Here is a 14,131-nt window from a genome sequence, read left to right on the forward strand (position 1 = left end):
ACTTGAATGGAATCATCATCCTCGAACTCGAGGAACTGCCTAATAAGTGAGTCCTGCAGAAACTTGAAACCAGAATAATCCCGCGAAACTGTCAATCCCCTTCCCACCCACAACTAGAAAAAGAAAAGGAGGAGAAGGGAGCATTTTCCCATTTCTACCATGCTGAAGGGGCAGATCAATGCCAGATGGCAGCCCTATGCCCAGCTAAGGCTCCATTTCCTTGCCTCACAGGTTGTATACAAATGGCAGTGTTGGCAATTAACTAGGATGTATTGTACCAAGCCTGTCTTCCAGCAGGGTCCTTGGCAGAGGCGGATATTTTATATTGGGTAGATTGTGGGGATATAGATTACGAAAGGCCACCAGCATTTTGACTAGACGGCTGAGCAAGAATTCATATTTACAAAGCATTCAAAGGAAATACAAACCAGATCGTTTCCACTGGCGATGGCTAACGATAAGGGCGAGTGGCCACTCCATAATAAATTGGGATTTGCCTTGTGCTTCAGGAGATGTTGAACAATCTGATGAGCATGCTGAGGAAGCAACAAAGTCATTATCAATAAATAACCTGCAGGAACTAATGGTCTCGATGACTGTATGGATGCACAAACTCTCTGTGCAAACACTCAGGGTTCGGTGCTGTTTTCCATCTATATCAGTGATTTGGATAAGAGTTTATAAGGTTTGTCGTTAATGAAAGTGAATGGTATTGTAGATAGGGGTTGTCAAAGATTTCAGCAGGATCTTGATCAGTTGGGCACGTGAGCATAGGAATTGTTAACGGATTTAATGCAGATAAGTGCAAGGTGTTACATTTTGGGAAGTCTAACCAGGGCAGGACGTTCAAAATAAATGGCAGGTCCCTGGGCAGTGTTGTAGAGCAGAGGGGTCCAGGAGTGCAGATACATAGTTCCTTGAAAGAATCATCATAGGTAGTTGATAGGGTAATCAAGAAGGCTATCAGCAGATTGGCCTTCATCAGTCAGGGTTTTGAGTATAGAGATTGGGATGTTATGTTACAGCTGCACAAGCTGCTGGTGAGACAACAGTTGGAGCATTGTGGAAAGAGTGCAATGAAGATTTGCGAGGATTTTGCCAGGACTTGAATACCCAATTTATAGAGAGACAGTGGGCAGCTAGGAGTGTATTCCTTGGATTGTAGGAGGATGAGAAGTAATCATAAAGAGGTGTTTAAGACCATGAGGGGAACAGGTAGGGTGGATGCAAAGAGTCTTTTATCGGGAGTAGGGGAATCAAGAACTAGAGGATATGGTTTAAGGTGAGACAGGAAAGATTTAATAGGAATCTGAGGGGCAACTTTTTCACGCAGAAGGTGGTGGTTATCTGGAATGAGTTGCTGGAGGAGGTTGGTGAGGCAGAAACTATAACAACATTTGAAAGACATTTGGACAGGTACACGGATAGGAAAGGTTTAGAGAGATATGGGCCAAATGTGGGCAGGTGGGACTATTGTAGATGGGGCACCTCGGTCAGCATGGTCTAGCTGGGCCGACGGGCCTATCTCTGTGCTGTATCAGTCTATGACTCCAGAAACCCAAAATTTTACCACACCACTGATGTGTAAGTGTCAATGCTAAAAAACTAACCAAAGCACTTGTTAAAAGATCCATTAGATTGTTATAAATATATTGCTGGCTGAATGGGAGGGTATGCAGCAGCTTTGGAGGCAAAGGGACTGTCAACATTTTTGGTAGTGAACCAGCATTCATTCCTGATGCGGCATCGCGACCCAAAACATCAACCTGTCCCTTTCCCTCCACAGGTGCTGCTTAACCCGCTGAGTTCTCGCAGTAGTTTTTTTTTCTCCAGTTCCAGAAGGTGCAATCTCTTGTGTCTCCACTGTGTTAGAAAATGTCCGCACGCAAGATTTGTGTGTCAGGTGGTGCCATTATATTTCTTTACCTTGTAGTCGTCTTCACGTTGACAAGCAATATGCAATGCGGTTCGTCCATCCACTTTAGGCATGATTTCAGACGGGCTGTGGTAATGCTTCGGGACACCTAACTGATTGGGGCTTTTCGCAACAAACCCGGTCGACAACTCTGGGTCAGATTTCTGTTAAAGGAAAGAAAAACTTGTGTTTGTGCACAGACCCTCCCACCTGTCGGTCTCATCATCAGCTCATGGCTTAACACCATCTACTCAGTTTGGTTCTATACCCAAGAAAAGCATTAGTGAAGTGTCAAATCATTCGTACCAAATTGTCAGAAATACCAAGCAGGATGAGTTAAAGTATTTCTTGGTAGTTCGGTTTAAGTTGCAAAGTTGGCCTGCAGCCTAGAAGAATGCACCTTGTTTTCCTCAGTATTGCGCTGGGTCTTTAGAAACCTAGAAACATAGAAAATAGGTGCAGGAGTAGGCCATTCGGCCCTTCGAGCCTGCACCGCCATTCAATATGATCATGGCTGATCATCCAACTGTAGAAGTCACAAGAAGAGATTTGTGTAATATCTCAATGAAAAGGCTACACCTCCCTCTTTACCACAGTGGAATCCTCGATGTCCCGGCCTGCTGCTTATATCGTGCCATCTACAATGCAGAACAATGTGGTCACTGAGCCAATGCAACCAGTCGGAAAGGGAAAAGAGCTGATGGTTACAAGAAAGGCAGAAGATGAGAGGTAGAGTACGAGGTGAAAATAGTGCTAAGCTTGCAAAAGGAAGAGAGGAATGGTGAAGGAAAGCTTAGAGCTTCAGAAGAAAGGGAAAGTGAAGTGAGAGAATGGTAACATTCATGGGCTTGTCAATTGGAACTGGATGTGACACTCAAGCAGTGATCTGACAAAAGGTCTCTGAAATCTGATTGAGATCCAATAGTGTTGTTATGTCACTAAACTACCCTCCTCACACTTACTGAACTAAAATATTATTTTGTGAAGGGTTGTCATTATGGGCAAACAAAGCACACTTTCTATTAGAGCCAGGGTCAGAGAAGTCGCTATTTTGGATAATTTTTGGTTTGCATGAATTGGATATACTGAACTTTGATATCACCAAGTCTCCCAGGTTTCCTTTCATGTCATCCTTACTTTTTCCATTACTGCCCATTTTCTTTTCATTTTAAGCCCTTTTCAGGATTGAAAACAAAGAGTACATTGGTCTTCAGAATAAAGATAAGGGAGGGTTGTGAACCAAGCTGCATCGTGGCTGCCAGACTTTGTAACTTCAGGGCAAAGCCCTTTGAAGGCCACCAATGGTTAGGTAAACATTTGGATCTGGACTGCAGACTTGGGTTCCAAAGGAGGAACACCACGGACCTTTAACCCTATACTGCAATGTAGCAGGGAAATGATCTTGCCTCTCACACTGTTAGCGGATCTGCCGTTGTTCCTATGAACAGTTTCTTCCAATTCCTCAAGAAAATCAATTGGTGAAACCCCAATAAGAAAGTCCAGAGCAAGGAAACATGATACCCAACTTTGGTTCTAGATGTCTATGGTCTTATTTTAGGATGATGTCTTAGAATTTGTCAACTACATTTGCCATCTATATCAATAATTCAGATGAGAACATAAATGGGAAGAGGAGCGAGTTTGCTGATGATACAAAAGTGGGTGGTTTTGCAGATCGTGAGGATGGTTGTGAAAAATTGCAGCAGGATTTTGATTGATTGGCCAGGTGGGCTGAGGAACGGTTGATGGAATTTAATACAGAGCAATGTGAGGTGTTGCATTTTGGGAAGTCTAACAAGGGCAGGACCTACACAGTGAATGGTAGGGTTGTGGGGAGTGTTGTAGAGCAGAGGGATTTAGGAGTGCAGGTACATGATTCCTTGAAGATGGTCACAGGTAGATAGGATGGTCAAAAAGGCTTTTGGCACATTGGCCTTCATCAGTCAGAGTTTTGAGTATAGAAGTTGGGAGATCATGTAGCTGTTGTATAAGAAGCTGGTGAGGCCGCATTTAGAGTATTGTGTTCAGTTTTGGGCACCATGTTATAAGAAAGATGTTGTCAAAGTGGAAAGGTACAGAGAAGATACATGTGGATGCTGCTAGGACTAGAGGTCGAGTAGGCTGGGACTCTATTCCTTGGAGCGCAGGAGGATGAGGGCTGATCTTATAGAGGTGTATAAAATCAGGAGAGGAATAGATCGGGTAGATGCACAGAGTCTCTTGCCTAGCGTAGATGAGTCGAGAACCAGAGGACATAGGTTTAAGGTGAAGGGGGAAAGATTTAATAGGAATCTGAGGGGTAACTCTTTCACACAAAGGGTGGCGGGTGTATGGAACAAGTTGCCTGAGGAGGCAGGGACTATCCCAACATTTAAGAAACAGTTAGACAGGTACATGGATAGGACAGGTTTGGAGGGATATGCACCAACCGCAGGCAGGTGGGACTGGTGTAGCTGGGGCATGTTGGCCGGAGTGGGCAAGTTGGGCCGAAGGGCCAGTTTCCACGCTGTATCACTCGATGACTCTAATTCTTCTTCGGAAGTGCAACATACTTATTGAACTTATTCCTAAATCCAGTTGAAAATGAACATAATTTGTGCACAACGCACCTCCAGTAACTGTAGAGCAAGTCTCTGTGCCTGTGAACGCAGCTGGACCGAGGGAACTGAGTGACATCAGCTGGTGTTCTATGAAAGAACCATATCACTTCTGTGATTTTCTAATGGGAGAATGCTTTTTGTAAAGCCCAAGTCCAGCATTGCCCCTCTTGCTACCTAGACCTTTGCCAGAGAGCCGAGCAGTTGTCTATCTTTGAATAGATTGAGATGTTACCTCTGTGTCAACACTAGCCTAGCTGGCCTTCCTCATTTTGATCTTGGTGAACATTCAAACTGCTGCTTCCCAGGTGCTTACTCGCACCAGCCCCCTTTGCCCATGTTGGCACAAGGTGCTGTCTTGGTTTAGAAACAGGCCAACAAAATCTGGAGAGGTTGGCCAGGGTCTCTCAGTCACTTTTGATCCTGGCATAACTGTGTGAATCCTCTGTTTTGTCCTACAATGTCTAAGCAGTGTGGGATCAGCCATTGAACATGGTACCTGATCAGGCCCGTAGATCTCATCGCTGTCCTCTGCTCCTAAATCAGGGTTTGCGCCAGCGTTCAGCAGGAGCTCTGTAATCTGCACACCTCTCTTGCCTGGGAGATTGGCAGCAATGTGGAGTGGGAGCAGTCCATTCATTCCTTCCTTCTGCAAGCAGAAAACAAAACACATTGTCCTTATGTTCACCTGTATTTGGTTTTCATGCGTTGTATTGTATTAAAATGTTATGCTTTCACTCTTCACACTCCTTCTGTTGAGCTTGAGGCCAGGAGATGGAGGGGTTGGTGGTACATTACAGATATGTCCATTGCCTTCTGAGACTAACCAAGTGCTGAAACCCTCAGTGTATCCTTCAGTGCTGTGGACAGATGTTGGCAGGTGTTGTCCATGTTCCTGCTCATCCTGTTGGAGAATAGTGAATTTAGTAATGGGATTTAACCCTGCTCTACAGCTCTGAGCTCTGATGCTTGTGTTCAATAAAACAGCAGCTTTCCTTGACTAGGAATCCTCCATTAGCAAGGAAATGCCAAGAAATGAACAGAGTGCAGAAAATCCTAAGGGTGAAGGTGAACAGCCGGAAGTGGTAGTGCATGTCGGCACAAACGATGTCGGAAATAAGGGGATGAATATTCTGCAGCGTGACTTTAGAGAGCTCGGAAAAATGCTGAAAAGCAGGACCTCCAGGGTGGTTATCTCCGGTTTGCTTCCAGTTCCTCGTGCTGGCGAGAGCAGGAACAGGGAGATATGGGACCTGAAAGCGTGGCTGAGGAACTGGTGCAGGGGGCAGGGATTTAGATTCTTAGATCACTGGGATCTGTTTTGGAGTAGGGGGGAACTGTACAAAAGGGCCGGATAGCATCTTAACAGGTGGGGGACCAGCATTCTGGCAGGCAAGTTTGCCACTGCTACACGGGTGGTTTTAAAGTGAATAAGAGGGGTGGGGTGTCAAATGGGATAGTCGAGGAAGGAGTTAAAGGGAAAGAGAGTAAAGGGATAGTTAATGACCCCAGAATTAACGGGAAAGGAAGTTCATAAAGGGATAGGAGAGTATGGCCAAGTGTAATAGGGATCGATGTGAAAGGTGAGATGCGTAAGGAATGCGCGAAGTATAAGAAGTAAAGTAGATGAGCTTGAGGCTCAGTTAGAGGTTGGTAGATATGACATTGTGGGGATTACTGAGACATGGCTGCAGGAGGATCGGGCCTGGGAACTTAATATTTAGGGTTATACATCCTATAGAAAGGACAGGCAGGTGGGCAGAGGAGGGGGGTAGCTCTGCTGGTGAGGGATGGAATTCAGTCCCTTGCGAGGGAAGACATAGGGACTGACGAGGTAGAGGCACTGTGGATTGAGTTGAGGAATTGTAAAGGCAAGATACTAATTGGTGTTATCTACAGACCCCCCAAATAGTAGCCCGGATGTAGGTGTAAGTTGCAGCAGGAGTTAAAACTGGCATGTAACAAATGTAATGCCACTATGGTGATGGGGGATTTCAATATGCAGGTAGACTGGGAAAAACTGGTTGGTTCAGGAGCCCAAGAAAGAGAGTTTGTACAATGCCTCCGAGATGGATTCTTAGAGCAGCTTGTAATGGAGCCGACCAGAGAAAAGGCAATTCTGGATTTAGTGTTGTCCAATGAACCAGATATGATAAGGGAACTCGAGGTAAAGGAACCGCTTGGAGATAGTGATCATAATATGATTAGTTTTAATCTGCAATTTGAGAAGAAGAAGGTTAAATCGGAAGTGTCAGTGTTGCAGTTGAACAAAGGGGACTATGAAGGCATGAGAGGGGAGCTGGCCAAGGTAGACTGGAAAGGGATCCTAGCAGGAATGACGGTGGAACAGCAATGGCAGGAATTTCTGGGCATAATCTGGAAGACGCAGGATCATTTCATTCCAAAAAGGAAGAATGATTCTAAGGAGAGTAGGAGGCAACCGTGGCTGACAAGAGAAGTTAGGGATAGAATAAAACTAAAAGAAAAGATGTATAACACAGCAAAGAGTAGCCTGAAGCCAGAGGATTGGGAAACTTTCATAGGACAACAGAAGGAAACAAAACGGGCAATACGGGCTGAAAAGATGAAGTACGAAGGGAAGCTGGCCAGGAATATAAAGAAAGACAGTAAAAGCTTATTTAGATATGTTAAGGGGCAAAGAGTAGCAAAGTCAAATGTGGGTCCCTTGAAGGCAGACACGGGAAAAATTATTATGGGCAACAAGGAAATGGCAGAAGAGTTGAATAAGTACTTCAGATCTGTCTTCACTAAGGAAGACACAAACAATCTCCCAGATGAACTGGAGGACAGAGGATCTAAGAGGGTAGAGGAACTGAAATAAATTTTCATTAGGCGAGAAATAGTATTGGGTAGGCTAATGGGACTGAAGGGTGATAAATCCCCTGGGCCTGATGATCTGCATCCCAGGGTCCTTAGGGAGGGGGCTCTAGAAATAGTGGACGCATTGGTGATCATTTTCCAATGTTCAATAGATTCAGGATCAGTTCCTGTGGATTGGAGGATAGCTAATGTTATCCCACTTTTCAAGAAAGGAACGAGAGAGAAAACGGGGAATTACAGACCAGTTAGCCTAACTTCGGTGGTGGGAAAGAGGCTGGAGTCAATTATTAAAGAGGTAATAATGGGGCATTTGGATAGCAGTAAAAGGATTAGTCCAAGTCAACATGGATTTATGAAAAGGAAATCATGCTTGACTAATCTTCTGGAATTTTTTGAGAATGTGACAAGTAAAATGGATGAAGGGGTGCCAGTGGATGTAGTGTATCTAGACTTTTGAAAGCCTTTGATAAGGTCCCGCACGGGAGACTGGTGACTAAAATTAGAGCACATGGTATTGGGGGTAGGGTGTTGACATGGATAGAAAATTGGTTGGCAAACAGGAAGCAAAGCGTAGGAGTGAACGGGTCCTTTTCAGAATGGCAGGCAGTGGTGAGTGGAGTGGCGCAAGGTTCGGTGTTGGGGCCGCAACTGTTTACCATATATATTAATGATTTGGAAGAGGGAATTAGGAGCAACACTAGCAAGTTTGCGGATGACACAAAGCTGGGTGGCAGTGTGAACTGTAAAGAGGATGTTAGGAGGTTGCAGGGTGACCTGGACAGGTTGAGTGAGTGGGCAGATGCATGGCAGATGCAGTATAATATAGATAAATGTAAGGTTATCCACTTTGGCGGCAAAAACAAGGGGGCAGATTATTATCTCAATGGGGTTAGGTTAGGTAAGGGAGAGGTGCAGTGAGACCTGGGCGTCCTTGTACACCGGTCACTGAAAGTTGGCTTACAGGTACAGCAGGCAGTGAAGAAAGCTAATGGAATGTTGGCCTTCATAACAAGAGGATTTCAGTATAGGTGTAAAGAGGTTCTTCTGCAGTTGTATAGGGCTCTGGTGAGACCACATCTGGAGTATTGTATACAGTTTTGGTCTCTAATTTGAGGAAGGCCATCCTTGTGATTGAGGCAGTGCAGCGTAGGTTCACGAGATTGATCCCTGGGATGGCGGGACTGTCATATGAGGAAAGATTGAAAAGACTAGGCTTGTATTCACTGGAGTTTAGAAGGATGAGGGGGTATCTTATAGAAACATATAAAATTATAAAAGGACTGGTCAAACTAGATGCAGGAAAAAATGTCCCAATGTTGGGCGAATCCAGAACCAGGGGCAACAGTCTTAGAATAAAGGGGAGGTCATTTAAGACTGAGGTGAGAAAAAACTTTTCCACCCAAAGAATTGTGAATATATGGAATTCCCTGCCACAGAGGGCAGTGGAGGCCAAGTCACTGGATAGATTTAAGAGAGAGTTAGATAGAGCTCTAGGGGCTAGTGGAGTCAAGGGATATGGGGAGAAGGCAGGCACGGGTTATTGATAGGGGACGATCAGTCATGATCACAATGAATGGCGGTGCTGGCTCGAAGGGTCGAATGGCCTCCTCCTGCACATATTTTCTATGTTTCTATGTTTCTAATCTGAGCACTTACAACAAACCACACTCAAGGAAGATAAGGATAAGCCGGTGTGATATGGTGGGGTTGTTTGCTTCGATTTTCACAGCTCCTAAATTGCAGAGGTGGGAGGAATGAGCTTGATGTTTCCCTTGGGAAAGGACTGTGTGCAAGATATTATTGGGCTGGTCCCTGACGTTATGCAGGAGGACCACTGAATCCTACTGAACAAAGATATTTACATATAGCCCAAGAAGTCAACAAGACAAAATACAATCTGCATGTGTAACTAATTGAGTTAATAAACTCTCAAATTGAGATGTCCGTCACAGGGATACTCCTCATAGAGATACGACACAGAAATAAGCTTTTGGGGGCACTGTGTCTGCACCAGCATCAAGTACCTGTTTTTACACTAATCCTATTCCAACTCCCCCTTTAACTCCCGCAACCCCGCAGCCCATCCAACCATCACCACCACCAAGATTCTGCCCTTCACCATACACAAAAGGCACAATTTACAGTGACCGATTAACCTGCTCGCCTTTGGACATGGAAGGAAACCGGAGCGCCCGGAGGAACCCACGTGGTCACAGAAAGATTGTGCAAACTTCATACAAACAGTACTGGAGGATAGGATCACACCTTGTCTACCAGCTGTGCCATTTTGTTACCACTGCGTGTGTGTGTGTGAACATGTAGCAGTGCTATACCAGACGGTAGGGCACAGGCAGACGGTAACTGTGCCTGGGGCTTACTAGTTGACTGTATCACCTGCAGCTTCATGTCAGAACATTAATCAAGAGCTGAGAGAGGAAATGGCTGAGAAGGAGATGAAGTATACTCGACTATTTGAATCAGCATCCAGAGGAACGGAAATAGTTCTTAGAGGTTTCTTATATTAATGGAAGAGGGATGATCAGGTATAGGTACAAGTATCATTCTCTGCCTAAATCCTCCCGACTGGTTGAACCAGGTACCATCACTGATCCACTGATGACATTCATTGTTTATGGTACTTCGCCAACATTGGCTTTAAATGGACCAGCGCAAGACCCACTTTACCCAGTCTCTAAAACGAGGACAATAATCCTGGAAACTTATGCAACAGTGTAGGTTCTCACCCCCACCGCGCCTTCTCCAACCCATTAAATTAACAGTCTGAAGAAGGGTTTCGGCCCGAAACGTCACCTATTTCCTTCGCTCCATAGATGCTGCTGCACCCGCTGAGTTTCTCCAGCATTTTTGTGTACCTTCCATTAAATTAGTACCCTGCCCCTTTCAGAATAGCAGGCAGTGACCAGTGGGGTGCCGCAAGGCTCGGTGCTGGGACTACAGCACCGAGCCACAATATACATCAATGATTTAGATGAAGGGATTCAAAGTAACATTAGTAAATTTGCAGATGATACAAAGCTGGGTGGCAGTGTGAATTGTGAGGAGGATGCTATGATAATGCAGGGTGTCTGGGACAAATTTGGTGAGTGGGCAGATGCATGGCAGATGCAGTTTAATGTGGATAAATGTGAGGTAATCCACTTTGGTAACAAAACAGGAAGGCAGATTATTATCTAAATGGTGTCAAGTAGGGAAAAGGGGAAGTACAATGGGATCTGGGGTCCTTGTTCATCAGTCAATGAAAGTAAGCATGTAGGTACAGCAGGCACAGAAGAAAGTGAATGGTATGTTGGCCTTCATAACAAGAGGAGTTGAATATCGGAGCAAAGAGGTCCTTCTGCGGTTGTACAGGGCCCTAATGAGACCATTGTGTGCAGTTTTGGTCCTCTAATTTGAGGAAGGATATTCTTGCTATTGAGGGAGTACAGCGTAGGTTTACAAGGTTAATTCCCGGTACGGCGGGACTGTCATATACTGAGAGAATGGAGTGACTGGGCTTGTATACTCTGGAATTTAGAAGAATGAGAGGGGATCTTATTGAAACATATAAGATTATAAAGGGTTTGAACAAGCTCGAGGCAGGAAACATGTTCCTGATGATGGGGGAGTCCAGAACCAGGGGCCACCGTTTAAGAATAAGGGGTAAGCCATTTAGAATGGAGATGAGGGAACACTTTTTCACACAGAGATTTGTGAGTCTGTGGAATTCTTTGCCTCGGAGGGCGGTGGAGGCCGGTTTTCTGGATACTTTCAAGAGAGAGCTAGATAGGGGTCTTAAAGATAGTGGAGTCAGGGAATATGGGGAGAAGGCAGGAACGGGGCTGATTGGGGATGATCAGCCATGATCACATTGAATGGCGGTGCAGGCTCAAAGGGCCGAATGGTCTAACCCTGCACCTATTGTCCATTGTCTATTGCCTCCCTCCCTCCCACCAGATTTTTGGAAGCACTTTACCTGGTTCCAGTAATCTATCTTGATTACATCTTTGTTAAGTATTCAAGGACCATAGGCACCATATAAATGCTAATTGTCATATTGTCACCTGTGCTTTGTTGAGCAGCAAGTCCTGTCCACATCATCCAATGAAAGTCACAAGAACTTAGTCAGATTGTCTATTGTCTATTGTCAGATGACGTTACTTTGGAAGAGTTTACATTACCATCGTCTGAAGTCGGGTGTTTGGATTCACTCCAGTCTCCAGCAAGGTTTTTATTGCCATGATGTCCACTGCCATCAAGGAGAAAAATATTGATGACATTGGATGTGAGGAAATATTGGGGTCTGCCCCTCTACGAAGAAGTAGATTAGTAATTCTTCTTCTACTCCGATGTCTAGGAATGTGAGAAAATAAAACTGTTTCGTCATCTCATTATAATTAAAGGATTAACAATTTTTTATATATATATATGTGTGATAATAAAAAACAAACACAATCACAATTAATTTGCAGTAAAAGGGCAAAGAAGAATTAATCAGATTACATTGAGATTATTGTGCAGCAACAATCTGACTATTTGACAATCTTGGGCCTTCGCTGATGCTATACTGATACAGTAGATATTCTGGATTACCAGATGTTAGAACTATTAATGCCTAACCCATTTTTAGTTTACATTTTCTTGTAAGATGCTACACAAGACTGTAAAACTCTAATAATTCGGCCTCAAATTGCTCAGAAGTTGAGCAGCTGTCTCTCTAATTGGAACAAAATGTGAACTGAGGGGTCGAAAGTGCAAACAGGATACATGGCTGGAATCAGAGTGCCCTGGGAAATGCTTGAGTTGGGGTCTGACCTACCAGAGGTCACGAATATGGGTGGATTTGAAGCGGGAGGCAGGGTTCGGCATGCTTGTCTATTTTCTGTTCCCTTTAAAAACACCAGGTTCACTGGAAAATGTGTTTTACTACCGTGAATTATGTCAAAAAAGTGAAATAAAAGTGTGTTCGGGTATTAATGTGAGCAGCATCAAAATGTCCGAAAAAAATCTGATGTTGTCGGATTATCGGAATCGTACATAATTTCAAATATATTTTTGATTAGAATAAAGTTCCCAGTGAAACCATTAAGTTTAAAGGTGAGCATAGGAAATGGACTCTGGTCAGTTTAAAGATAGCGTGGGAAAGGGGGCCCTAGCGAGTTGAACAAGAGTGCGGAGACTATGGCTCCAGTTATGTTAAAGGAAGCACAGGAACCAAGGTCCCAGCGATCTGAATTAGAATAGGGAACTCATCACTGGTGGGCCAGGGGCCAAACCATCACAATTTGTGAATCGTAAAATAGAGGATGATCAGAATCTTACTGTTACAGAGAGTAGTCTCGTACAGGAAGACTCCATGTCCTCCCGCCATGTTTACTTTAGTTTGGTTTAGTTTACAGATATAGCGTGGAAACAGACCCTTCAGCCCACACTGACCTGCGATCCCACTACACTAGCACTATCCTAAACACTAGGGGCAATGTACAAACCTTTTACCAAAACCAATTAATCTACAAACCCGTACGTCATTGGAATGTGGGAGGAAAATGGAGCGCCCAGAGAAAACACATGCAGTCACAGAGAGAACGTACAAATTCCGTACAGACGGCACTTATGGTCAGCACCAAACCGGGGTCTCTGGTGCACTAACGGCGCAACTCTGCCGCTGCACCACCGAGCTGCCCCAATATCACGCTGGCAAATATAAATTTGACTACTAACTGCACTATTGCAGCAATTGACTTCTGCACTCTTTAGCTAGCAGTTGAATAAGTAATGCCCCTGTCCCACTTAGGAAACATGACCGGAAACCTCTGGAGACTTCGCGCCCCACCCAAGGTTTACGTGCGGTTCCCGGAAGTAGCAGGTGGTTGCCGGAGGTTGCAGGTAGTGGAAGCAGGTAGGGAGACTGACAAAAACCTCCGGGAACCTCCGGGAACCGCACGGAAACCTTGGGTGGGGCGCAAAGTCTCCAGAGGTTTCCGTTCAGGTTTCCTAAGTGGGACAGGGGCATAAAAGGAATCATTTATTTACAATCCAAATGATTTTCAGAGAGGCAACTGGGACCAAGTATCGATACCAGCCTTGAACTGATGCCTCTGCGGAAGATGAGGGGGCATAGCTAATTGTAAAATACATTTTACTGATTTCCTGAATAATCCCAAAGACCTTCTGTTAATATACGTATCCTCGAGGTCACTTTTGCTGCAATATGAGCAAATCAATTATTCACTTGGACCATCTCTGAATTCCCAACCAATCTCCATCCTGCACTCATATTCACTTGGACCATCTCTGACACCTCCCTCCCCTTTCTTGATCTCGCCATTTCCATCACAGGAGAGAGACTATCGACTGACATCTGTTATAATCCTATTGATTCCCACAACTATCTAGACTAGACTTCTTCCTGCCCTGCCTCCGGCAAAGACTCTATCCCCTAATCCCAACTCATCCGTCTATGCCGCATGTGCCTAGATGTCCTAATTCTTTACAGAACAGGGTTCCCCTCTATCATAGATGAGGTCCTCACATGTGTCTTTTCAGTACTCACTCTTGTCCCCCCTTGCCCCAGTCGCAACAGGGATAGAATCCCCCTAGTCTTTACCTTTCACCTCATCAGCCATTGCATACAACACACAATTCTCTGACATTTTCGCCACCTCCAAAGGGATCCCACCACTAATCCCATCTCCCCATTTCCAATCCTCTCCGCCTTCGATGGAGACTGTTCCCTCCACAACTCCCTGGTCAACTCATCCCTTCCCACTCAAACCACCCC

At 44.8% G+C, this 14,131-nt stretch overlaps 1 protein-coding gene across 2 annotated transcripts in view; it reads right to left on the minus strand.

The window, feature by feature from the left end:
* The window catches only part of ankmy1 (ankyrin repeat and MYND domain containing 1), a 57,879-nt gene that overhangs the window by 30,060 nt on the left and 13,688 nt on the right, over positions 1 to 14,131 (minus strand). For both annotated transcript variants that reach the window (XM_033031526.1, XM_033031527.1), the window contains exons 7-10: positions 11,532 to 11,703; positions 5,012 to 5,161; positions 1,927 to 2,079; positions 429 to 536 (exon numbers count right to left, since the gene is read on the minus strand). In XM_033031526.1, coding sequence (XP_032887417.1) covers positions 429 to 536; positions 1,927 to 2,079; positions 5,012 to 5,161; positions 11,532 to 11,703 — 583 coding nt within the window. The remainder of the gene's footprint in view (positions 1 to 428; positions 537 to 1,926; positions 2,080 to 5,011; positions 5,162 to 11,531; positions 11,704 to 14,131) is intronic.

Source organism: Amblyraja radiata, chromosome 13 (genome assembly GCF_010909765.2).
Source record: "Amblyraja radiata isolate CabotCenter1 chromosome 13, sAmbRad1.1.pri, whole genome shotgun sequence".
NCBI classification, from domain to species: Eukaryota; Metazoa; Chordata; class Chondrichthyes; order Rajiformes; family Rajidae; genus Amblyraja; species Amblyraja radiata.